Source organism: Lagopus muta, chromosome 14, assembly GCF_023343835.1.
Source record: "Lagopus muta isolate bLagMut1 chromosome 14, bLagMut1 primary, whole genome shotgun sequence".
In the NCBI taxonomy this organism is placed as follows: domain Eukaryota; kingdom Metazoa; phylum Chordata; class Aves; order Galliformes; family Phasianidae; genus Lagopus; species Lagopus muta.
The window spans coordinates 12873474-12899563 of record NC_064446.1 but is presented as its reverse complement, the minus strand read 5'-3'; the positions used below and the strand labels follow the sequence as shown (position 1 = coordinate 12899563).

At 54.4% G+C, this 26090-nt stretch overlaps 1 protein-coding gene across 3 annotated transcripts; it reads right to left on the bottom strand.

The window, feature by feature from the left end:
* Window positions 1-766: 766 nt before the first annotated feature.
* Window positions 767-24794, bottom strand: CAMK2A (calcium/calmodulin dependent protein kinase II alpha). Of its 3 annotated transcripts, none has more exons than XM_048960547.1 (19): window positions 24534-24794; window positions 20208-20302; window positions 18825-18884; window positions 16674-16728; window positions 16248-16313; window positions 15324-15396; window positions 14903-15005; window positions 14677-14760; window positions 14449-14543; window positions 13936-14058; window positions 13746-13829; window positions 13006-13048; window positions 11811-11851; window positions 8663-8695; window positions 7534-7582; window positions 6858-6933; window positions 6066-6160; window positions 5307-5535; window positions 767-5118 (listed from the first exon to the last, which is right to left on the bottom strand). In XM_048960547.1, exons 1-19 carry the CDS (start codon window positions 24593-24595, stop codon window positions 5115-5117), a joined length of 1470 nt encoding a protein of 489 aa, XP_048816504.1. In that variant the 5' UTR covers window positions 24596-24794; the 3' UTR covers window positions 767-5114. The 3 variants fall into 3 exon arrangements, with proteins under 3 accessions (XP_048816504.1, XP_048816503.1, XP_048816505.1); XM_048960546.1 differs by having other exon boundaries at window positions 5298-5535; window positions 24534-24792; XM_048960548.1 differs by lacking the exon at window positions 8663-8695 and having other exon boundaries at window positions 5298-5535; window positions 24534-24791.
* Between the last annotated feature and the right edge of the window lie 1296 nt (window positions 24795-26090).

Here is a 26090-nt window from a genome sequence, read left to right as displayed (position 1 = left end):
TTGGCCTCGGGACAGGCGCTGCCTGCTTCCCGCAGCACAGCCTTCTGCTGACACCTCGTGGGACCGCAGCACCACTGCAGGCGCGGAGCCGAGCCATGCCACGCGGCCCCACGGCTCCACATCACCCCTGAGTTCCTCCTGCTGCCCTCAGAGCAGCCCAGCGCTGTGTTCCCATCACCCTGCAACGGGGACAGCCAGGGCTGGGGGTGACGGGAAGCTGCCACGGTGAGCCCAGGAACCCAGGCTTTGCTCTAAGCCTCACTGCTTTCAAGGGCAGCAACGGAGGGATGCAGACGGTCTGAGTCACTGCAGTGACGGAGAATCACCCGTTTCCATGCTCAGAAGTTGTTAGCTATTTATTGCACTTGAACACCAAGAATAAAACGGACAATCGCCCTCCCGCCCCGCGCCCGGCCCCCCCGCTGCCCTCCCACGTATCGCATCCGAGTCGAACAGTGATCGTTCCGTTTGCAGCCACAGGTTCTGAAAACAAAGGACAAGGAAACGATACCGATCCCTCCCCCCCCGCATCGAGAGCCCACAGAATCCAACGTGGTCGCACTGCTCGAAGGATTGAGTAAGCATACAAAAGGATAAAGGCTTCAGCTGCAACCGTATGGACTTACAGACACAGGGGACGGGCAGCCACCCCTCCCCAGGGCCTGGTTTATGTTGCTTGACAAAGCTTAGTATACTCTTAATTAATATATATATATATTTTTGCAGTCATCTTAAATAAATATTTCCATAGAGAATTCCTGTATGCATATATATATATTTTTATATATATATAATATGAGAGAGATCTTGTTTTTTTTTTCTTAAACCACTGTGAACGTATTTTCCCTGCTTGTCCAAAAAAAATGTTACAAAAACCCTAAAATTGTGCAACAGTTAGAAAAAGGGGACAACAACTCAAGGAAGGAAGGAGCCACTCGATACAGCCCCCTCCGCACCCCCTCGTCTGTACCTAAGGGCAGAAAGGACTGTCTGCTGAGGAGGGTGGCCTCTGGGGGACAGATGGCACAGAGGCCACTATCCCCTACTGTGATGTGTCCACAGCCCGTTCAAAATCTGAGTTTCCCTGTCTGGAATGAAAGGGCTGGGGTCTGCACTTTTGGAAATGGGCAATGGCAAAGTCTTCGTCCAGCTAGCAGGAGTGTGTTGTTTGCATCAAGACGGTTCTGTAGACCATGAGAAGCGTCCCGTGATGGAAGGTGAAGGTTTAGCCCAGCTCCTGGGATGATCAGAGGATTTGGTTATGGGATTTTCTGCTGGCAGACAGCTCTTGGTCCATGGGGCTACACAGAAAGTGTAGCTGCCCTTTGAAACACACCTCTGCTGTTTGCTGGTGTTTCTCAGGAGTCCATGAGCTCCAAATGCTGCCAGCTCCATCCTGCATGCCTCCACAGGGTCATAAATTCATGTTGGGCAGAGGGAGACGAGGCAAATTTGTGGGGTTTGGTGCCTGGAAAGTGGAGCATTTATTCGGGAAGGGGAAAGAGCTGTCCTGGCTGTGCCTGCCTAGAGGGAGGAGCAGAGCATTTGCTCTCTCCAGCAAAGAGCAGAGGCCCAGGGGCGGCTTCTTCTCTTTCCAGAGTGGATATACCAGCAAGACCTGAGAAATGAAGGTGTTGCAGCTGAAACTGGACCCTGGCAGTCCAGAAAGGAAAAGGAGCAGCTCCCAACTCCACCTGTGGGTCTGGGAGCCTGAGAACGCCATAGCAAGTCCTCAGATTCAGTTATCTGCAGTGGTCTGAGAGATGGAAGAGATGACAAATTGGAGGACTTCTGAGTTTACACTGACCTGGATGGACAGACAAGTCAGGCTGTACCTGCACTAGGATATTAGGTGATCTCTGGCCTTGAGGATACTGGGGACAGGAAGACCATGGCAGAGAACTCCATCCCAAGAAGGTGGCATCATCCATATTGCATATTGTAAACATCTCCTGGACCCTGTCATCACTTGATGACAGAACTGTGGTTGTATTGCTAGGGCAATACCAGATAGCATGCAATACAGTTGGTGCCAACAGCACAGTCTCTAGCAAGAACATCTGGTACAGATGTAACTGCAGCATCCCTTGTTCTGCAAGCCAAAAAAAGGCTGTGAGATATGATTATGTTGATTTTTTATAAAGTTTTCCTGTAAGTTCAGGCAAAAATCAAGAAATGCAAAGGAAGACAGGCAAAGTTTTTCGCAATGGCTACTAAAAGAAAAGGTGTTGGCTTATCAGTGCTTGTTCAGAGATGTTCTGGGGAGACAGAAACCTGCTCTGGAGAACCAGGGTGAAATGGGGAGAGAAACCAGGCAGAACAGAGCTCTAAAGTGCAGGTGCTTAATGCTGCCAACTTAGGCAGGTTGGGAAGTTGGGTCTTCCTTGGTCAGGCTTTGGCTTGACTGGAAGACTAGAAACAATTGGAAAAAAGACTATACTTCCCTTAGAAGAACTGGGAGCATTTTGGGTGTTGCAAAGACATCCAGGTGCCTTGCAAAGAACCTGTCCTTGGAGAGATGGTGGTATGGAAGCCTCAAGGAAGAGAAATCACCTCCAAAAAACAGCTCAAAGCCTCTCTGGAAACCAAGATATTCTCCTCAGCCAGCAACTGCTTGAAGTGGGCTTCTAGTAAAAGGACACTGCATCTACCCCACCATCCCATCTGTCAGACCCAACAAACCCTACACAAGACCTGTCCCAGCCCTTTCTCCAGCACTTGTCTGCTGGAGCAACTTCCCAGAGCTGTTGGCAGCTCCAAAACTAGGCTGAGCCCCACAGCATCCTGCTTTCCTATCAATTTCACACCCATCTGCAGCACAGCTCTGACATCAGGAGGTGGATGAGACCTTTGCCATGGCTGGCTTCAGAGCCAATGCTGGGGAGGAGGGAGAACCGTGAAAGAGCTGAGTCCTTCCTTTAAAAATGAAAAAGGAAAAAAGAAAAATCAGCACTACGCAACTACAGGAAGAAAAATGGGTCTGTGAAAGCACCCCAACTCTGTCTTAAAAGCTCATTCTCTCCCTGAATAGATATCCCTGCTTTGGGGGCAATTCTTGCAAGCCAATATAACTCCACAGTCAACCAGCAAAGGTCCACCAAAGGCATGGGGACATACACTCGCATCCAAAGAGGACCATTGAGATTTCTTTCCAAAAAAGTCTCTCCTATACAACATTGCCAGCAACAGTCACAGTCCCTGCACAGTGAGACACAACAAAAACTTCTCACAGCCTCTCAATACCCCAACAGTTTGGATTCCTGCCCCTCCATCCAGTAGGAAAATATTTTTGCAGTCTGCAAGGACGTGGCTGCATTTCGCGAGGCAGCCATCCCTGCCTAGACAAAGAGCAAAGCGTTCAAAACCACAGAAAAGGCAAAATACACACCCAGAATTTACATGGAGAAAACATTTCCTTTTTTTTTTTTTTTCCTTTTTTTCCTTTTTTTTTTTTTTCAACGTCCAAAACAAGTGCTTCTTTTGATAATTTCTTTGTTTTTCAACACACGCACCGTCTAGAAAGTTAAACGCCATGCAGATGAAGAGAGTGCAGCTAGAAAGTCCTTGGGGCAGCAGCACTGCAGGAGCCCCATGTCAACGAGAAAAGGGCTTCCATTGGAAAAAGACAACAAGAAGCTGAAGCATTGCTGGAAAATCCACCGCCCTCACGTCTGTCAAACCTCTACCTGATGGCAGAGGGGCAGGACCAAAATTCCCTGTCCTGGCCCTGCCTTCCATCCTAAAAACCATACCTTGGTGGCTCAGAAGAGTCCCCTTCTGGGTTTGCCATGCAAGCAGCCCCCTGGGTGCAGAAGCCTGGGGACACTGGTGTCCCAGGGACACGGCTGCCCTGGGGACGTGGTGCCCTGGTGTCGTTGCCTGCTGGCAGCCCCGGAGCAGCATGGCGTTGCAACCCCTCTCCAAATGTAAACGCAACAGAAAACAGCAACCCCCCAAAATCCCCCCCACCCCCCGACCCCAAACAGTTGAATGTTTCTAGATATTACATAAAGATCCATTTCAGCAAATACTCAAAATCAAGTTACGAAATACACAGTAGGTTGTTTTCTTTTTCCTATAAAAAGGCATGCGCTCAAAGTAGAAGATAGCTAAAGGCTTGTTTGTTTCTTCAAAGCACAACCAGATTCTGCAGAGTTTTGTCACTAAAGCTTGCATTCCTCATCTTCGCTGGAAGGTGTCGTGTGGGCAATGGTGTCTGTGTCTCCAATCAGTGGCCAGCTCAGCAACCTCAGCCTTTGTGCCATGGGGAGCTGCAGATGCTGCATGCGAGGGGTTGGGGGCTAGGATCCAAAGGGATGGGAGCATGGTGTGGAGAGATTTGCTGCCCCGAGCCCACTGGTGGGGCTGGGAGAGCTCTCTGGGCTGTGGTGATAGACAGAGGTCATCTTTCTCCTCTTTTCTCCCAGCTTTGCCAGTCCCCGCTCCCAGGAGAGAGGGGAGAAAGGAGAGAGAACATCCTGGTAGCTTGCCAAGGCGCAAATCTACTTACCCTCCTGGGAAGAGAAAACACCAGGACACCTTTACTCACCCATCCACGTATTCCCCTCCTCACCCAAGATGCACAGAAGCTGAATTTTGCAAATGGTTTAAAACCCAGGTTCCCCAGCTGAGGCTGCCGGGATGCATGAGCTCAGGGCAGCGGGCAGGGACCTTGATAGCAGCAAGGCAAAATCCACCGGCGTGCGGAGGGTGTGTGGCACAGAGCAGCTCCCCACAACCTCCTCTTCTTTGGGGAGCTGCCAGCAAAAGTGGCAATGGAGGTGGATGAAGAGTCCTGTCCCAATCTGTGGGATGTATGGGACTGCAGGGCTGTAGGGGGGCCTTTTGCCCTGGCAGGCATCAAGTGCTCAGATTTAGGTTCATGGTTTTTCTTTTCTTCGTTCATGCAGAGGAAGGGGTCCTGGTGAAAGTGGATGGAGACGGGATGTTTGTAGGTGCCGCTGAGGCCGTTGCACGTGTGCAGTGAGAAGCGAGGAGCTATTCCAGCAGGAACCAAGCAGCAGAGCCAACAGCCAAAATCCTGTAGGTGAAGAGTTGGAGGGTCTCCCCTGGCAGTCAGTCAGTGACAAATCCAGCACGGGCCGTACCACGCTTCAGCTGCAAAACACCAACAAGCAGAGCAGGACATTGACTCAGCCATCATTCCAGCAGAGCATCCCTCTCCCACTGCCCTCTCATGACCACTGCCCATCTCCTCCCCACCGCAAATCTTACAGCTATGCTCTTTGGGATGGGATCCCACCCTTCCACCTCATCTGCAGCCCCTGGATGCTCACAGGGCTTACTGCGGTAGGACAGAGGGCGCGCCAGATCTGTGGAAGTGGACAATCTGCCATTTGCCATCCCGGCGGTGCCAGATGCGGGTCTCTTCAGACTGGGCAGTGCGGGGGATGCCCCCTGCGTCCACGTACTGCGTGATGCGGATGTAGGCGATGCAGGCGGACTCATCTCCCATCAGGTGAATGTGGGGGTTCAGGATGGTCGTGTGCACAGGCTTGCTGTTCCGGGACCACACTAGAAAGGAGATAATCAGGGTAGCCTGAGGCAGGGGAAGGACTTTAGGTGGCTCCTCAGTGTGGAAGGGGAGGTCCTGGGGTTGGAAGACTGAGGACATAATAGGCTCAGGATGGGTGCACCTAGGGAGCTAGGACAAGTGGTAATGGCCTTAAGTTGCACCAGCTTGAATATTAGGAAAGTTTTTTCTTGGAAAGAATTACAGTGCATTGGAATAGGCTGCACAGTGAAGTGGCAGAGTCACCATCCCTGGAGGTGTGCAATAAATATGGGGACGTGGCACTGAGGAACATGGTCAGCGGGCATGGTGGGGGTGGGTTGGATTTGGTGATCCTGGAGGTCTCTTCCCTCTTTACTGATCCTATGACTAACCAAACAGCACTTCATTCACCATCTGGGATATTCCAACTTAGCCTAAATGCTCCCAAAGCCACCCTTTCCCTCCTCTCTTCAGCAAGCTGCTAAAGGTAGGGACATAGCCAGGCCATGGGAGGTAGGAAGGGTTTCTCGGGAGGCAAGGGGCAGCTTACGGTTTTCAAAGTAGAATCGGTGAAAATCCAGGCCTTCCACAAGGTTCCCCAGAGCCTCAGGCTCAAAAGCAGTCATCCCAGGATCACACATCTTCCTGGGAGGTGGAAGGGAGAGGGAAGGGAGAAATCATCTCATTGCTTCCAGCAAGAAAAACTGTCTTCAAGCAGAAGCCTGGCCTGGCCCTGCAGGAAGCCAATACACCCTTTGCCCCCAGCCCCACAAATTCAGCTGGGACCCCGATGACACAGGTCCCTCCATCACTCAACACCTCCTGTTAAGTACTGCCGCCTTCTTCATAAGAGATAGGAGAAAAACAGCAGGGAAAAATCAATTCTCTCTGCTGTGTATCAAAATATCTCTGCTGCTGTCCTCTGGGGCAGGGAAGCAGACCTGCACTCACTCAGATGCACTAATTAAATAGGCCTTGGACACAGAAGAAGTGTAGTCTGAGGAGCTCCAACTCAGCAAGTAGAGAGCAGTTCTGCTTCCAAGCAGCCCGAGGCGGTCTGGGTGTAATGATATCAGAGATGTAATGTTCCTTCTTCCACCATAAATCACACTTGCAGTTATTCATCTTTCTGCAAACCCAGAAAATGGGCGCATCTGTGCTAACAAGACCAGAGAAACGTGGTCATCTCAGTGTGAGAAAGCACGGGGTTGGGAAACCAATGTTTCCTGTGTCTCTTGGATGGTGTCCACGTCCCTCTGCCAGGTCACCCTGCCCTTGGCAGCAAGGTCCTTTGGCACTTGCTCTGGGATGCTGAGCCCAGCCCACAACTGAGCACACTCACGTGTAGGACTCGAAGTCGCCGTTGCTTATTGCTTCGATCAGCTGCTCTGTCACCTTAATGATTTCTTGCTTCCGTACTGTTGGTTTAAAGAAGAATAAAAATACAAATTTAAATCAAAAACACCGGGATTCTTGTTCGGTTGGTTTTTTTTGCTAAGATTATTGAAAAGACACACAAAAGTCACTCCTAATAGAAAGGAAGACTGTCCTGTACAGAGCATCACCGGGAGGCCGGCCTTGGGAGGACACGTATCCAACTAACATATCTGGCTGTAGCCTATCTTGTGTTGCGCTGAGATCACTTAGTCAAGAGACTTTACAAATTAGCACCAATAAATGATTCCCTGGGTTATTCTTAGAAAGCTGATTCCAGTGGGCAGGGAGGAGAGATTTCTCCTGGAGTCTTTTCTTTGAGGGATGTTGGTCTCAAAGGAGCCCAGACCTCAGCAAGGATGCAGGAAGGGAATGGTATCATCCATTTCCAGTTTTGTGGGCCTCCTCTCTTCACCAGCAGTGTCCCAGATACTCCTGGTGGTGACCCAAAGGTGAAGCCACCTATGCTAGCAGTGCACTCTTAAGGAAACCCAAGGCACTGTGCTGATGCTGGGCTTTCCCATAGCCAAGACCCCATTAGGGGCTGCTAGGCTAGTGGCCTTGGCGTACCCCCACTGGTGTACCTTTGGTGTCTTCATCCTCAATGGTGGTGTTGGTGCTCTCCGACGATTCCTGAGCAAAGAACAGAGAGGAGACAGCACGGTGAGCCCAGTCTTCTCCCCATGCTAGGAGGAGCTTGTGTGTCCGACAGCCCCCCGACTCCGACCCCACAGCGCTCGGCTGTGCGACTGGACGGCAGCCGAGGAAAACGCCGGCAGCTCCAACCCGTCCTCCACCACAGCTCGAGCGCAGCGCCACGCTGTGCTGGCCGAGCCCCCCCGGCCGTGTGCCAAGGGAGCATGGACTGGGCTCGGGAGGGTCTTGCAGGCACGGCGCTGCCTGTCCTACCGACGCCTGCAGGGACACAGAGGTGGGGCAGGTCCGGGGCGGCTCGGCGGGGTGCCAGGAGGGCAGGGAAGGGGCTGCGCAGGGGTGGAAGACACCATGTTGACTGTACGATAGAGAGAGATGTACAAATTAACAGCGAGGAGGAGCTGGGATGAGAAAGAGGGGACTGTGCAGGAGTGAGAGAGACCACACTGACCGCAGAGTAGGGAAAGAAATGTACAATACAACAGAGTGCTTCCAAGACCCACATGGACCACCGAAGGCTGAGACACAGCTCTTTCCATCAACAGCTGAGCACTAGACAGATTTGGGGTGGAGGGGGTTCTGACCCCCCGTCTCTCTCCAGGAGCCCCATTAAGGCGACTCTGCTAGCGGAGCTAGAGCAATGGCTCTGCTAGCTCTTCCCAGCAGAGCCTTGCTGATGTATTACCCATAGTACCCCGATGTAGGTTGGCAAGGTGTCCCATGACCATACAGTCCCCGCAGAGGCATGGAAGGTGTTTCTCCAAGGCTCCTTGGACCGATGCAGCCTGCAGACCTGAGTCAGGAGAACTGGGAGAAACGGCATGAGAACCCATCAGCAAGAACCAGGGCTGGTTTCCCACCAGCAAGTGCCAAGTGGCCAGCAAGTGCCTGCACCAACCCTGTGAATGGGGACTGTGGGTGATACGGCTTTGAGGATGTTCCCTCCAACCCCGGTGGCCCTTCTTCCCTACCCCGAGGTAACTTCCAAAAACGGGGGAAAGCTGGAACATGTGGAGAGGCCCAGCAATATCGGCATTGAGGAAGACGAAGGACACTCACCATTAACTGAACGCTGGAACTGGACTTTCTTTTCTGGAAAAACAAGGAGAAGAGATGGAACAGGAAGAGACACAGAGTGAGAAAGGTAGAGAGCAGCACGAGAGAGGCAGCAGCTCCTGAGCCACTCTTCATGGTCCTCACGGAGGGGTAACCAAAGGCACGAGGCCAACCTGGTGCTCCTGGAGGGACGTGCCACCACACAGCGGGGCCGTGCCAGCTCCTGCCCGCATTTCCACTGTCACCTTTTTCTCCTGACCTGCCACAATCCCTGCTGTTGCTCACCCCGAGGACCTGCCTAGCCCAAAGGTCTTGCAGAAGTAGGTGACCCCTCTCTGTTGGCTTTCTGTCCAGGCTACCAAGCCTACAGGAGCAATATGAGATGCCTAAATGCTCTGGCGGCTTTGCCACCCGCACAACGCTGTGGTTTGGTTATGAGCACCAAAATGAAGTTGTACTGACTCTATCCATGTGATGACCAGTGTGGAAACACCCAATTGTCATCCTGGACCTTCACTTGTCTTCAGCACAGAGCTGGCTGGTTTAAAGCCAGCATGGCTATTGCTTCTTAACCCTGCAAGGCAGACACACCATAAGAAGCTGCCCTGACACAACTCTGCTGCCCTGAATCAAATTTTCTCCCAAGAGACAGTCTTGTATATGCACATATTCATCTCCATCCTTGACCACTACCACTAGGCACTAAGGCTTTGGAAAAGAAGACCCCATTGCTGCATCCCCACTTGCAATCCCAAATTAGTTCTAGATACTCCATATTTTTCATGCAGTGCTCCCCTCTGCACACTGGCCTTTCTCCACCTCCAGTTTGCAGGGTACAAATCACAGCTGGTGACAGGAAGCACCAATGCAAGAATTAGGAGCTGCAGTGCCAAATCAGCAGCAGTTTACCAGCACATTTAACAAGGCACCATTTCTGCCTGTCTCACAGAGATAAAAGCAACATGCACTGTGCCAAACTCTTGGAAAAACCCATGCAGCAACACATTAGGGTGAATAAATAGGCTGCAGTAGGAAAACTAACATCCATCCATCCTCACTGCTCTTTTCACTTCCTAAATGGCTTCCACCAGCATCAATACTGAATTTCCCCCACGCCAATGCACTGTCCTCTCCTTCACTGAGTCCTCTGCCATTCCTAACCCCTTCTTCCCTGGGACGACAGGTGTCCCTGGGGCAGGGCACGCTGCTGTGCTTCAGGAGGAACCTCAGGGGGACGTACAGCCAGAGACAGCTCCCAGCCTCTGCAAATCAAGGACAGGACACGGGGCAGTAAACTGCAGAAATTTCAGACGCAACAGAATGCAACACAAAGCAGTGACTGCGTCAAGTCGGGACATACAGTAACAGGATGCAACACGGGGCAGTGAGCTCATTAATTTTGGACGGGACAGGATGTGACATGGGGCAGTGATTTCATTAGTTCACGATGTGACAAGATGGGACACTACACAGGGCAGTGAAGGTATCATGGCTGCTGGGACCAGAACACCTCCTGGAGACCCCAGAGCAGGGGTGGAGAGGAGTTTTTGATCCTGTGAGCGTTTTTTGTAGGGGGAAACCTCCTTGGGAGAGTGCTTTGAGCTCTCCAAGCCTGGGCTAGCACCCTCCTGGTGCCTGCTCTCATGAAGGCTGGCCCAGGTGATATCTCCAGGTGCAGACAACTCTTCCGACGACAAACCCCAACCATATGACTGGGCCCTCAGCCCCCTCCCGACCTGCCCACCCATCCATGCAGGATTCCACATCCCTGCCTTGCTTTCCCAGCGAGATGGAAGGAAGTGACAAGCTGCCAGCAGTGCACTGCCATATGCCAGGTACCTGTACTGGGCCACCAAACTTTGGCCTCAGCAGCCAGTTTCCCAGGCTAACATTCACACTCAGTCTACTTGGAAAGCCAAGAGAGATCTCTGTTAGGATACTGGGTCAGCAAGTGGTCTTCTATCATGACACCTAGAGCTGAAATCAAGGCAATTCCTTTTTGCTGGAAAACATAATTCAGGGCTGTGCCTGACGAAGTGTCTGCAGCCACCAGTGCTTTAAAAAGCTTCTCCCTGTTGAATCAGCTATGCTCCAGCAACTCACACTGTGGCACCTCTACCTGGGATCACTGCTCAGGTGGCTGCAGAAGCAGCAGATGAGGGCTGGCAGGCAGCTTGCTGGGACTCCCGTGGGGCTGTGCAAAGCCAGCAGTCCTGCCCTAGGAGCCATGTGACATCTCACTGCCCAAGGCAATTTCCTCTCATAGCAATGTAACCCATCAGCTTCATGTTGCAGAACAATGCTGCATGGCCAGAATGTTTGATTTTGTGGAGCTGCGTGCAGATTTTGTGTGGTCTCAAACCTTGCAGGCTTGGCATGCCGCAACTAGTGGGAGGGGAACAAAAAGCCATCCCCAGCCCTTTGGCTGCACCAAACTTTTGGGCAAAGGAAGGAAGAAAACAGCTCAGCGCACTGCTCTTCCAAATCCTGCAACCCTCACAACAGCAGAATCCCTGCAAAAGGACCAGAAGAAGAAAAGAATCTGTGCTGCAATCAGAGTCCCAGAGCTCTGCCTCACACCTTGCATCCCTGCCCTGGAGCAGAGGATTGTGATCCTGCAAGTTCTCCACTGTTGAGCAGTAGTTTGTATCCAACAGGACAAGAAAAAGACTTTTGCATGGGCCGTTCTTCCTGCAGCCCTTCCAGCACCAGCTTGCTCCCAGCACATTGCCAAGTTGGAGTGCTCATTTTTTCCGTCTACAGCAAGCACAGGAGATGAGAACAGGGTCGAGAGGGTTAAACATCTCCATGGACCACTGTGGGGATAAGATGGTGCTGGGGGACCCTGGAGCAGCAGGACTGCTCTGAGGTGGGTTGATAAGCCCACCACCAGCCTCAAGCCCCAGAACAAGCATGTTTTTGGGGCAACAAAGCAGCAGTGAGACTCCACTATGCTCTGTTGTTCCTGGCTGCAGCACCAACCCCTTCCCTCGCCATGCTGAAAAGCTGCTCCAGTGGCTCAGGAACACACCAGGAAAGCAGTGCCAACAACTATCCTTCAAAGCACAGCGTGCCTCAGGGAGCACTGGCATAGCACCAGGACCCCACTGCCAGCGCCAGGGAGCAGAGAGGCAGGCAGGAGGGGACTTACCTTCACGCCGTCATTCTTCTTGTTGCCACCGCTCTTGCCTCCTGGAGAGAGGAGGAAAGAGGTGAGCAGAGCCAGGCAGGGCACCAGGACCAGGAGGCCGAAGATCAGCAGCATGATGCCGGGCAGCAGAGCCGAGTAGCGGCTCTCGTCCTCTCACAGCCCCTCCAGCACAACCCTGCGAGCTCAGGGATGACCTCTCCAGCACCGGCCCGTCCCACCAGAGCGGCTCTCCATGAGGGACATCAGCGTCCCCAAACGTCACGGCGAGGCAGTGGGGTGCCCCATAGGGAGCCCGCTGGCTGCGGGCGCTGTCGGCGCGGCGCTGGAATGGGCCGCCCGCCTGCCGCCCCTCTAATTTTAGCCCCATGCTGCTGGGATCATGTGCTGCCGGCCCTCCGGCCTGACAGCTGCAGCCCACATTTTGACAATGATGAAAAGCAGATGCCTTTCCAGTGCCCACCTCCAGCTGCTGGCCAAGCGCCGAACCCCCCGGCTGAACCAGGGACCCCACATCCTGGAGCGCCCGTAGGAGCAGTCCCGTGCTGATCCTGTTGCCTGCTGGGGTGGGCAGGGGGCACGGGCAGCCCCTGGGTTGCGTGGATGGGAAGTGCTAGGAGAGAAGCTTTTGGGTTTCCTGCCCTTTGATGCTTTGCGCCTTCCGTAACCGGATCCGTGCCAGCTGCTGGACTCCTCCAGCCCCACACACGCTGCCCACAAGTGCTAAATATGTCAGCATGATCTCCCCACCCCCCTGCGACAAATGCAGATGCCAATCCTGACTGTGGCCATTTGCTCCTGGCTGGGCCAGCTGCCCCTGATTCTCCCTGTCCACACCAAAACCCGGCTCCTGGAGTGTCTCAGCAAAGCACTCCAAAATTCCCAGCTGAAAACAAGCCATGCTGTGCTGAGAACTCTGCAAACTGCCATGCTCCATCCCTGCCTCTCAGTGCAGCCCTGGGATGCAGAGATGTGGGAGAGGAGCAGCATCGCTGCAGGGTCAGCATCCCCAGGTGGGTGAAGTGGGGGGACCCTGTGCTGCTGGGGCATCTGGAGGATCCGCATCACAAACATCTCCAGGAGGGAGGGCGCCAAATCACCACCTCCCCAGAGCACCCAGCTGCAGTTTCAGCCCCACTGTAGCTGCCCCCCCCCCCCAGCTCTGCCCTCAGGGGAGAAACCCAGAGACAGCACCTACCGGAGAAGTTCCTGGTGGCCAGCATGGTGGTGAGGATGGCTCCCTGCAACACACAGAAGGCAGAAAGGAGGGGAGTGCGCAGAGCCACCGGGTCCCCATGCTCCCAGCTCTGTGTGTCACCTGTCCCCCACACCCTTTGCTGGAAGGAAGCTGGCCCACAGGCTGACCTGACTTCTTATCCCTAACGCCAGGGCATTGGGTTGCAGGCTCTGAATCTTCCCTCAAAGATTAAAGGGATATTCAATAACCCAGGGCACATTTCAATCCCATTCTTTGCTGGCCGGGGTGGGCAGCTGGTGGCAAGGGGAGCCGCCGGGAGCGGAAATGGATGTGATTGAAATGAAAGGGATGGGGATTTTTCATGGAAGCCACCCATACAGCAACACTGCAAAATAACACCCAGAAAAATGCTGCCCCTTCTCCATCTGACTCTACTAACTAGTTGCTCAGCGTATAATGAGATTACTTAGGACTAATTGCCTGCAGTAATGGATTACCATTTTGAAGTGCATGCCTGAACTAATTTGATTACTTGTCTGGCTGAAAAGTAATAACAGTTCATAGCCAGTTTCTTTTCTTGATAATCATGTTAGTAGCCTGCAGCTGCCCTGCTCTGTGTCACACTGCGTGCAGCCTAGTGCAAATCCACACAAACCCTGACTCTCCCCACTCAGCACCCAGCCCCCACAGACCCCACCAAGCATTCTGCAGCAGCCTGGGTAGGACAGCATGCAAATTACCTTTAGCTTCCTCCGAGCGTTGAACTTCTTCAGGCAATCCACCGTCTCCTGTCTATGCATGCATGAGGCCACGGTGGCGCGGTGCTGGGAAGAGAGAGACTTGGCTCAGGGCACACGTGTGCAGGGTCCCAATGCAAGCCCCTATGCCCACAGAGCTTGGGTCCCTGTGGGTGAGTGCCACCCGACTCACCGATATCCAGGGGTGCTTCAGAGCCTCCGCTGCCGTGATGCGTTTGGATGGGTTGATGGTCAGCATCTTGTTGATAAGATCTTTCGCTTCGGGAGTGACGGTGTCCCACTCAGGGGAGGGGAACTGCCAACAGAGGGATGGGTGAGGGATGGCAGGGAGCAAGGCAAGGAGCAGCAGTCCTCGGCAATTGGGCTGGTTCTCCTCCAGCCTCAGGTGGCAGCAGGCAGAGGAACTCATGGAAGCAAATGGGAATTGCTGCCAGTTGGGGAGCAGGGCTGGAGGGAGGACAAGACCCAGGACGACATCCATCTGTTCTGCAAAGTGGACTGCAAAGGTGCCAATGTGTGCACTTGGGCACGGCATCTCAGTCAGCCCTCTACAACCAGAGCAAGGGAAGGGAACTCATTCCCGTCTGACTCATCCCAGTCACTCTTCTGGAGCAGCAGACTGCAGTGAGGGGGCAGCGGGAGGAAAGGGTGGTAGTGGAGGGGGCAGAAAGAGAAATGCACTCACGTCATAAGCCCCAGCCTTGATCTGCTGGTAGAGGCGGTGCTGGTCTTCATCCCAGAATGGTGGGTACCCAACCAGCAGGATGTAGAGGATGACGCCTGTGCAGGAGGGGACATGGGGTCAGCAGGTGAGTGAGAGGCACTGCACTGCAGGTGTGAGCAGACCCATGCTAGGGACCGGCCCAAATCAGGGTGAGAAACTGAGGACATTCTCGAGATTAACTTCCCTTACCACAAGCCCACAGGTCCACAGCTTTGCCATATGGATCCTTGCGGAGCACCTCAGGGGAGAGGTATCCTGGGGTGCCAGCAAAGCCTGTGACAGAGAACCAACCCATCATACACCCTGCATGCTGAAAGCATCCCCATACATGGCTTGGGGGTGCTCAGCCCTCCAGGCCTGATACCACTGACCCAACCTGAGCAGGGCCCAGTGGATAATCCACAGCCATACTCACCAAACCAGGCTTGCTGGTCTCCCTCCACCTCAATGGCGAGACCAAAGTCAGCCAGTTTGACAGCAGCCCCCTTCAGTTTGGAGGCCAACAGCAGGTTCTCAGGCTGCAGGAGGAGGAGAGTGTCTCAGAGAGAACCTATGGGCTCTGCTATGACTTCCAAACACATCTGGGGGAAGGATGGATGTGGTCCCACTGCTCTGTGGGGCTACATATCCCAATGCACCATAGAGGACCATGGTCTATAAGTACCTCTCTATCCACTCTCCCTTGTGTTGTTTTGCCCAAGAGCTGCCAAATCTTTCCAGGAGCTCCCATATGGCATTCCTCCCCACCCTGGAGGGTGCCAGGCATTGCCCCACAGGGTCTTGCACCACTGATGGGTCCCCACAGCCTTCCACAGACCCATCCCTGCAGCCCATACCTTCAGGTCCCGGTGGACCACTCCCATCTGGTGGCAGTGCAGGACAGCTTCCAGGATCTGCTGGATGCAATGGCTGCAAAGAGGAGAAACCTCACACAAGTGCCTTAGTTACGTCCACGTGGCTGCATCTCACCCCCTGCCCTTCTCCCATCTCCACGTCCCACCTGCAGCCCTGCAGAACAGGGTCCCTCTCCACCACATCACTTGTTGGCCACCAACAAGTGAACAGGGAGCTGGGGCTATGCGTGCACCCATGGGCTCCCACAGAACTGGCACCAGGAGCTGGGGACTGATGGTGCAGACATGGTACCAGCCCAGTTTGGTCTCTAAAGAGGAACAGAGCAGCTGTGCCTGTCGGCCATGCAGCTGATGCTCCAGTCCCATTTTCCCAGCCCTGTCTAACATGGGTGGCTCTCGCTGTGTCAGTTTGCTTTATGTCAAGTTCATTAAACTCCAGCCTCACTGCATGCATGAGAAAGGCAGGGAAAAAGAATGAGGCTACGATCACTTTTGTTCCAAAACAGCTGTCTGTAAGGCAAGTCTTTATTTACATTTATGTTATTTGTATGACACTAATAAGAGGATGCGTTGGAAGTGGATTCAGTGCAAGCAATCTGTTAATTATGATTGCTTTTTGCCTAGAAATAGGGGATATTTTCACGGAGGCAGAGGTAGCACAGAGCTTGGCAACCCCTTAAGCACTTGTATGGACTATGCCCCGTCCATGGGGCAAAGCCAAGAGGCACAGAGGTACTTGGAAACTGCACCCTCAGCCATCCTGCCCCAACCAACCCTCCTTAGGGCTTCCAAGTGGTGAACATCAGAGCAAGAATTTGAATTGCAGAAAGCAGAGTGCATAGAGCCCCGGGAAGCTGTGGGGACGTGGGACACCTCTTGTCCTTTCCTGCCCAGACCCCTGCTCACCTGGCATCCGCTTCGCTGTAGTACTCTCTGGCCACGATGTCCTCAAACAGCTCCCCACCAGTGACCCTGGGACAGAACAAGGGATTCACACTGGGCGTTGCAGCAGGGCTGGGTGTGCTCACAGCATGCTCAGCCCTAGTAACCCATCCAAGTACTGCTGCCATGCACGAGGGAGTGGGGCAGGGACAGACTGTCATCTGCCTGGCATAGAATAGGATGGGATGGGATATGGGATGGGAGGAACTGACAAAGACCAAGTCCAGCTGCCAACTTTAAGGACTCAAAGCTTGGCTCTTCCCTCTCTATGCAGAGAAGGACTTCAAGGCAGCCCACAGAAGTGCAGGGATGAGATGAGGGAGGCTATGGGGCACATCACTTCGATGAGAGCATGCAGCAGATTAGAAGATGAGTTTAAATGGCACTCACAGGTCAAATATCAGGTAGTGGTGGCCCTCTTCAGAGATGCTGTCATGGAGCCTCACTGCAGCAGAGACAGGGGGTTACGGGCTGCCTGGGGAGCCTGGGTGCCCTTTGGCATAGCAGGGATATCTGCTGGGAGCTCATCCTCCCCCCTGCCCCTCTTCCCATTGCCACTGACTGGCAGCAGCCCCACTCAGCCAAGAGCCTCCATGAGCCATAGTTCAGAAGTCACATCTAAACTGGGGACAGCCAGCAACTGGCTGAGATCCCAGCTCAGGTCAGGATAGTGCCAGGCTGCCAACCCAGCCCTGACTGACCTGTCTCTGTAGTTATTTTTTCCCTCCTCTTCATGACCTTTCTTCTCTCCTTAGGAGCACTCCTGCTGGGGATGCCCAGGAATCATCACGGGATGAGATTCCCTGAGCAGGAGCACTCTGTCCCATCCCCCTGCCTGGCTCTTCGCCCTGCTCCAAGGGATGCCCCTGTGAGAGCACGTTGCCCTTCAGCTAAGTTCTCACATCTCAGCAGTCAGACGCATGGCAAAGGTGCAGAAAAAGGTGGAACAGAATCTGGTGTGCAAAACGCAGTCTGGCATTGTCTGCCCACATCTCACTTCACTCTGATTTCACGGGGGCTGTGTGTATTTAACCCCTCATCACTGCTCACCTGACATCACTTTCAGCCCATTTCTCTGCACTACATCAGCTGTGTCCTGTGTGGAAACATTCCTTTTAGGCTGTAGGTGTTAACGATAAGGATGCTCACCCCATTCCCTGCTCATTCCTCCCTATTGATGGTCTCCACTCCCCTATGCTCCGTCACCTGTGTTTGCTCAGCACTTCTCTCTGACACATAATCTCAGCTTTTCTGCCTTCCTCTGTTGAAAGCACCACATTTCCTTCTGTTTCATCTCATCTGAGAGGGATTTGGGGGGTATTGTGCTGGGATCTTGCTGAATCCTACCATGTTCAAAAGGGGATTAAGCAAATTCGGTGCGGATGGGGTGGTGTAACTCTAAGCAGATGGTCCGGATACATCCCCTGCTTGGGGAAGTCCCATTGCCCGTGGCTGCCAGGAGCCAAGGGTATAATGAGGAGCAGCTGCTCCAAGTATAGCTCAGTCCTGTGAGCATCTGCTGCTGGTCATAGGCTGAGCACAGCGGCAGCATCAAACTGCTCAGTGCCAAGAGCTTTGGACACAGCACTGCTCCCCACAGTCACAGGGCAATGGGTACTCAGAGCTAAAGCTGCAGCACTGGATGTAGCCAAAATGTCCCGCTCTAGAATGCCTCCTGGGTAATGCAACCTGGTGAATCTTCACTGCTCCTGGCACAGTGCTGTGACACAGGGCTGCGGGTGCAGCTTCCCAGCGCAGCCCCTAATGCATGCATGGTGCAAAGCAGGGGCTGGTCCCTGCAGGCTCACGTCTGAGCAAACCCTGTCTGCACAGCCTGGCATTCCTATGGGAGAGGAGGGCTGGGGAGGCACTGCAGGCGACTAGAGAGAGCCTCAGCCCCTCAGTGATCACAGCATTCCAGCTTCCTCACGCCCCCAGCTGTGCTGGCTCTGATGGGATCTGCACATCCCATGCTGCTTGAAGCAGACAGCTGTTTTGTCCCTGTGTTGGACTCCATACCAGCACTGGACACAGGCAGCCTGCATCAGCATCACCGTCGAGGCTAAGCTTTGGGATTTTTGCTGCAATTTTTTCCCTTCTCCTCTCTCTCCTCCTTGCCTATTTTTGTCTTTTGCAGGGGCTCAGGAGTTTTCCTGAAACAGCTTTTCTGAAGGAGGCTACTCTCAGATGGACGGCCGGTGGGAAAGTCTTCGCTTCCCCCTCGCCATCGCCTCTCCCACGCCGCTCTCTGCTGCTGCTCAGAGCTGGAGCCGCTTTTTGGAGCATGCAGAGGAACACAGCATCCGAGGAGTAAAAATAGTCCCCATGCAGCCCTGCTCCTCCCGCAGGGATGTGCAGCCAACTGGGTTAGTTGGGACCTACTTAGATCCCCCCTGCGCTTGGTGGGGGCCGTTCTGTACGTGACCCCTTTTGGAGAAACTTCTTCCTGATGAGGAAGAGGAGGGAGCCCCAGTGCCCACCCCACAGCCCCACATGAGGGGTGGTGGGGACGGGGCAGGCGGTGGCACAGGGTGTGCTTACCGATGTTGGGGTGCTTCAGGAGGCGGCAGATCCGAGCCTCTCGCTCCAGCTTCTGGTGGTCTGAAAGAGGTAATGGCCCCATATTAGGCTCCGGTTCCATGCCAGAACTGCTTGCTGTGCCTTCCAGCACTCTGCAGGTGCTGCCTCACCGCACCTCTGTCTGAGGGCATTTGGCGATAGCAGGAACCCAACAACGGGAGAGGCGAGGATATGATTAGGGCTGTGTCTCCCGGCACCATTGCAGTTACCTTGCAAGCTCACACCTCGCTGTCTCGCTCTGCATCAGATCAAATCTGCAACCACTGACATGTGAGACAGGAGATAGGAGAGCTGCTTTCTGCCCCAGCCCCAAGGTGACGTTGGGTAAATCACCCTTCCCCACTCTCTGCCTCAGTTTCCCAATCTGCAGATAGTTTCCCATTTGGTTTCCTCATCTGCAGAGATTGAGATTAACCAACCAAGGGGAAATGCAGCATTGCTGCTTTTGGGAAGGCAAACGTGCTTGCTTAGAAGAAGCCAGTGGTCACAGAAAGGAGACGGGGACAGCAGTGGGGACCCAGCTCCACCTGGCCACAGGATCGTCTCCCCCACAAATCCAACTGCAGTCTGCACTCAAAAATCATTTCTTCCTCATCTGCAGTTTCTCTCCAAGCATGAGAGAGAGTTTCTCTCTTTGGTAGCCAAGCATGTCCAAAGGCACCCCGGGGTGTCCTGCAGCATCACTCCTCCCTGCACACCATCCCACCATACCTTCACATGTGGCGTAGCTGCTGGCATATCTCAATGGCACACATCCCTGTGGGACACATTCCCATGGGCCACCAGCCCAATGCATCCCTCTGGGGACAACTTGCAGCCCAGGCAATGGCCAACCCCATGCCGCGGCACTGCACAATGGGGGAGAGCGTGGGTCTATTACCACCAGAAGCCACTGGTTCCAGCTAGCAGAGCAGCTAAAATAACCCTGAGGCTCTCTCCAGCTGACAGATGGACACAGAGACATTGCAAACCTGAGGAGAGGATGGAGAGCAGCAAGCTGTGGGGGATTTCCACCTCCAAATGGGGGTTTGGAGCTGAGCTCCTCAGTTAGGCGTCAGTGCTGTACTGCATTGGCACGCAGTGGTTTGATTTGAGGTCAGACAGCAGCTTGTCACCATTTTCTGTGCTTCATTTTTGCTTTCAGATGTGAGCAGTGGCGTCAAGGAGAGCAGCAGGAGCAGCGAGTTAATTACAGCCTCCCAGCAGGGCACCCACTGGCAATGTCCATGCATTTAATGGCCATTCATCGAGGAGCTCAGGATGCACCACAGTGAGGATGGAGTGGGGCAAAGGTCTTCCCTGCCACCAAACCTTGCCAACCCCCTGAGCACCCCCAGCACCTACCTCGGGCAGACAGCTTCTTGGTGTTGATGATTTTGGCTGCATACTCTTGTCCTGCCAACACCTTCACACATCTCCGGACAATAGAGAAAGCACCCCTGGGAAGACAAGGAGCAGAGGGAGTTGAAAGGCTCAGTACAGGCAAGGACACAGGACAGTCCTAATGTTCTAGGGGGCAGTGGTGAGGGATGGGATGGGATGGGTTGGGATGGGATGGGATGGGATGGGATGCGATGTCATGGCTATTGAAAGAGAAAGGGTTTTTGAGAGTGGGGGAGCAAAGTGGATGCTTCCTGACACTGCAGTCCTTGGGGACATAGGAAGGCAGAGATAGCCCTGGGGATGGCTGCAGGATTCACCCCTCAGTGCTCTCTCATCCCTTTCAGTTCTGCTTTATCCACTACTGGCAGAGAAAGGGCAGAGATTTACCAGGAGCTCCTTGGGGACACTGGGAATGGACACAGCTGTTGCACTGCACTCAACCACTTCACTCCATGTGTACAAGTGTCTTTGCCAGCTTCAGAGCTCTCACAATCACTGCAGCAATTTTCAGAACCAGCTATGAGCGCTCACCATGGCTGCAGGCAACCGGTGCAAGATCCCTGTGGCTGCAAACCCACCGCAGCAGCAGCGCACTGCCCTGCTGAGCACAACCTTTGTACCAGGCTCCCTTTGCTGCCAAACCCTTCCGATCGCTGAAATAACAACTATCAAAAGCAATGCCACCTCCTGCTCCATCTTCCCCCGCTCCTGCTCCATGGCGAGGAATAAAAGGCCGCAGTTCGCGAGCACGCTGCCAAGCAGCAGTGGATAATTGATTGTAGTGGTGGAGGTGGGTGGAGATGGGCAATTTGGGGCTGAGTGAGATCTTTAGCAGAACAGGCAAGCAGCGGGGTGCAGGAGCCCCAGCAAAGCTGCCAGCCCGTGCAGCATCACCTGAGGCACGTGTCGGAGAGGAGCTGGAGAGAAGGAGAGGAAGGAGCCTGATGCTTCCTCATTCTGCAGTTTGATCCTGGCCTCTGGAATACCTGAGCTGTTCCTATTCCCATAGCCTGGAGGGCTTTAATTGGAAAGGAATTGAGAAATCCTTCTTATTCAGCTTGACGTGATGGGGAATCCGGAGCCATGCTGCTCCTAGTTCTGCTCATCCTGTCCCACCAGGAGCCCCATCAACACTGGGTCTGGAGGCTCCTTCCTCCCCCCTGACCCATCTTTGCTCCTTTTTCCTAAAGATCCACCTTTGCTTTGTGGCAATGCAGAATACTCACAGCAGAGAAGTCCCAGGTGCTCGGCCCAGCTCCAAACCCAATGTGGGGCTCCACTGCATGATCCTACGTAGGGCTGGAGGGACGTGGGTGCCCCAAGGCTGTACCAGAGGCTACAGACACAAGTCTGGGCTGTGTCCCCACCCCAGGTTAGCAAGAGGGAAACAACGGTCCCTGGTTCTCCTGCATTGCTCCTGGGTATTCTCAGCCACTGATGTCCAAGCACTGACAGCTATTCAGCCATTCATTCATTTGAGCCCAACTAAGCTATGGGGTTAGGTACAGATGCAGTGCACAGGCACAGGTTGCACAGCCCAGATTGGACCTCATCCATGCCAGCTCCTGCCACTGGTTTGCAGCCCCATAGCCAGTGCCAGTGTCCCCTAGCCCAGGTGTGACCCCAAGCCCTGTCCCTAAGGTCCTGCCAGCCCCCCCAGCTCCTCTGACATGGGGATGCTCCGTTCCCCCTTCTTCACACCTTCCCTGCCAGCTCCAGGCTGCGCTGCTGCCGCCCTCCCTCTCTTCAACACCTCCTCCTCCTCCGAGGCATTTTATCTCCTTTCTAGAGAGAAGAGTGTGGGCTGGGGATTTTTTGTTCCTCCATATCTCTTTTTTTTTTTTTTTAATGAAAACCCTCTCCTGCAGCTCTGGTAGCGGAGGGGCTGAGCGCACACTAATTGCCGCCAGCCTCTCCCTGAACCTGCTGTGGGGGCGGATTCGGAGGCACCCAAGGAGCTGCTTCTTGCTGTTTGTCCTACCTGGATGGCCGTGGGCAGGATCCTCTCCCTGCTGCCCCCGTGCTGCCCCTGCATCTCGCCCCATCCCTTGGCTCCTGCAGGTTGTAGAGGGGGTGAGGGGGAGTGTTGCAGCCCCTTGCCAGCTTGGCGTCCTGCAGGGATGCTGCAGATGCAGGTATCCCCTACAGGAATGTGGGACCAGATCTGTGTCCTGTGTTTGGGACAGCCCCATGGGATGCATATCACGATGGTTGGAAGCTGAAGGAATGGCAAAGGGGTTGGGAACAGCTGCCTGGCACCCCGCACCCTTCACTGGTCTTCTTTGGGTAGAAAAGAAACACAGGCAGCTTGGGGAAGGTGGAGGGGATGTGCTGATGCCCCAGCACGTGGCACCAGCTCCTTGGGGCTGTGCACTGGGAATGCCATCACCCTTGCTGGGTTTATGGGCAGCCGCTGCCGCAGCGAGCCATGCAGCACTCCATCCTGATTTCCCTTCCTGAGCTCACAGAGCGGAAATTTCCCCCTGGGAAACCACTGATTGTTGAAAGTGTGGGATGCACTGGAAACCATCCCGGTGGAAAATTCCCAACCTGCACCACATCACACTGACAGGTCAGCAAGGGCTCTGACTTGGGAACGTTTCTCAGCCCTATACCTGCCTCTGCCGAACCAAGGGGAGGTGTTGTGGGATGCACGGAGCTGCGAGAGCTCTGGGCTGAGCTGCTCTGCCTCTGTGTCAGGGGATGCTGAGTGCTCCAGGCTGGCTGGGGTGCAAGCTACTGCTGCAAGGTTTGCTCATTAATTAGTGAAAGTGGAGAAACACATCTGCCAGTCTGCCTCATCAGGTCTGGGTGCTCACCCCATCTGGCAAAGCCTTGCTGCCATCCCAGGCCTCCCCCGTCACACACAGCCCAAAAGCTCCCCACCATGCTCCATGTACTGCACCGGGTCCAGCAGCATCCCTTGCGGGCACCGCTGCTCTCCCACAGAACCTAGAAAAGCTGGGAAACCTCTGGAAAACCAGGTCCCAAGCCATACCATGCCCCAGGTCCCGGGCACTCTGCTTGCAGCATCAGCTGGGACTCTCTGCACAGCACAGAGCTCCTCAGTCACCGCTCCTCAATCACAGCTGCCCACCAACCCCCAGCACCTGCCCCAACTGCAAGTAGATGTATGCGTCCATCAGCACACCCCAGGACCAGCGCGCTGCTCTGCACTTGTTTGCAGCAGTGACCATCTGAATGGAGAGCACCAGCTGCATCCCGCCTGGCACAACGTCCTCCCCTGTGTCAGCCTCTCGAGTTCTCCATCTTTGTCCTCTCCTTTTTCTCTCGCCCCCGTTCTGCACGCCCTCGCATGCATGGGTGCACATTTCAGCGAAGGCTGCCCGGCGATGCAGGGATGCGGGTCTGGAACAAGTTTTCATGCCTGCAGACTGCCACAGCCACACACCTATCTGACAAAGGGCACCTCGCCAGCAGCAGGGGCACCCGGCTCTGGGGCAGCAGCAAAAACGGGCACCAAAACCAAACCAAAGAGAGGCATACGCCTGCTTCCTTGTACACTCAATTTACAGCCACTCTCTCCCCACTGAGACATGGAGCATCCGCTGCCCAGCACTGAGGACATGTGTGTTGCTGGGACAAGCACACTGCTCCACCTCGGGGTGCTCAGTGCCCCCCCAGAACTGCTCCAACTGCTATCCTCTGCACCACGCACACACCCTGACTTGCAGCAGGCAGTGCCACGTGGACCCACTGAGCCCTCCCTGCAGCAAAGCAGGGGCTGAGGCTCCTTATGGGGCACTCACACATGCAGATGGGATGGGGGACAGGGTGGGTAGATCCCCAGCTCTGAGTGGGATTTCCACAAGGGCTACCCTGCAGGTTGAGTATCCCACGGGATGAGTCAAACGCTGGGGAATCTGCACAGAGAAATTCCCTAAAGGAACCGGAGGGCGCCCACCACTGGGGCTTTCCCCCTCGGCTGTCCCATCCCTCCTCCCAGCGGGGGAAGTTACTGGGGGAGCCGGCAGCATCCTCTTCCAGGAGTGCTGGTTTTTTTTCCATAAGAGGGGCAGCCAACCCCTCCCCAATCCCAAAATGCGGTGCACTGGGTCTGCACCTATTGGCATGCATTTGAAGTCAGGAGGAGATGGAACAGGGACTAGCAGACCCCATCCCGATCCCAGTCCCCCCACTGCTCCCCGACGCTCCGTGCCCATTGCTTTTCCCCATATCCACTGTTTCCAGCTCTGCTCAGGCACTTCCCCAGCCCCGCTCCTGCTCCGAGTGTTGGGGGCGCATCCAAGCCCCTCTCCAACTTACTTGCCCAGTTCCTCAAAGAGCTGGTACTCCTCGGTGAAGCGGTTGCAGGTGATGGTGGCCATCCCAAGGGGCTGGCAATGCTCCCTCCCCGGTGCGGAGTTTGGAGCAAGCAGCTCTCCTCTCGCTCCCTCCCTCTCCGTGTGCTCCCGGGGCTCTCTCCTCGCCGAGGTAAATAAGGGAATATGTTTGATTGACAAGCCTGGAGATAATGATGAGGGCAATTTGTCTTCTCAGCCTCACAAGCCTTCGTCAGCATCCCCATCCCCATGGTGACCACCGCTGCCAGAAACGCCCTGTTTCTGTTGCCGGGGCAACCGCTTCCCAAACCCATCGCCCGCCCTGGGGACCGCGGCCCTGCTGGGGACCCGGCCCTGGGGGCTGCCTGGGGGGTCTCACAGCCACCATAGGGAGGGGGGCAACTCCAAAATGCAAATCTTAAAGGCAAATTGAAGGAAGTGGCAGTGGCAGAATAACTGGGGCAAAAAGGTTTCCATGGAAACCGTGGTTTCTATGTTGCAGGAGGATGCTGTCGCCCTGGCAACTGGTCCATTTCTACCTCCCCCCACCCCCAAATGCAGGTCCTGCTGGTACCCTGCACCAGAGTCCCTGGGGGGCTGCAGGGTGGGGGACGGGCTGCTGCAGAGCGGTGGCAGCAGATGGAGCAGAAGTGTGTCAGGCAAAGGCAGCAAAATGATGGCAGCTCCCCAGGTCCCTGTAAGCGCCCTGCCAGCAGCTGGGCTCTCATTGGGGCTGGCCCCAGTCACTGGCACCCGGGAGTGGCTTGGCCTAAAACAAAGCCAGAAGGGGAGCAACGAGGGAAAAAAGCAAAAAGTGCTAAAAAAAAAAAAAAAAAAAACCAAAAAACAGGATTTTCAGTTAATTAAAAAATAAATTTAAAAAGAAAAAAAAAAAAAGAAACTGGAAAAGAGCACTAAAAGTGGTACTCAGAGGCCTCGAGGGAAAGGTTTTCCCTTAAACCCACTTTGCTGCCAACACCCCACCTCCAGCAGGCATCATCCCTTGCACCCTGTGGACTCCTGACCCTCTTTTGTCCCATTTCTGGTTGTTTTTGCAGGAGGAAAAGGAGCACTCAGAGCCCCAGCAGCAGGGTCTCTCAATGGAAGGCATTGCTTTGGGCAGATGGGATTGGTTTAGTTTCCTTCCGGGCTGCCACAGAAGGGTTAATAGGAAAAGAAAAGGCTCTAACCAGACAAAAATAGGGAGAAATCTTCGAGGGGAGAGAGAGAGAGAAGGAGGAGCGGAGAGAGGGAGAGAAGAAAGGAGGTGGAAGTGGAGGAGGACAGCAAGTGGCGGAGTGAGGAAGAGGAGGGGGAGGAGGAGAAAGGCCTAATGGCTTTTCCATTAATTGCACCATTACCTGCTCTCATCCCCACACCGAGCCGTAAGGGCAGGGGCCCAATTCCCACCATTGGGGCACAGGCATGGGGTCCCCAGTGGTAGTGGGAAGGGGACAGGACTTGCCCCGATGCCTCCGTGCTGGTGTTGGTGCTGCTTCCTAAGCGGGGGTTTTCGTCTCCAAGCTGACTGACAGGTGCT

Excerpts from the sequence above, each read along its gene's own strand:
- CAMK2A (XM_048960547.1), bottom strand. The coding sequence starts at position 24,595 with ATGGCCACCATCACCTGCAACCGCTTCACCGAGGAGTACCAGCTCTTT. Across the intron at positions 15,397-16,247 it reads TACAGCGAAGCGGATGCCAG|CCATTGCATCCAGCAGATCC; the intron begins GTGAGCAGGGGT and ends TCCTCTTTGCAG. Across the intron at positions 15,006-15,323 it reads TGGTCCACCGGGACCTGAAG|CCTGAGAACCTGCTGTTGGC; the intron begins GTATGGGCTGCA and ends CTCCTCCTGCAG.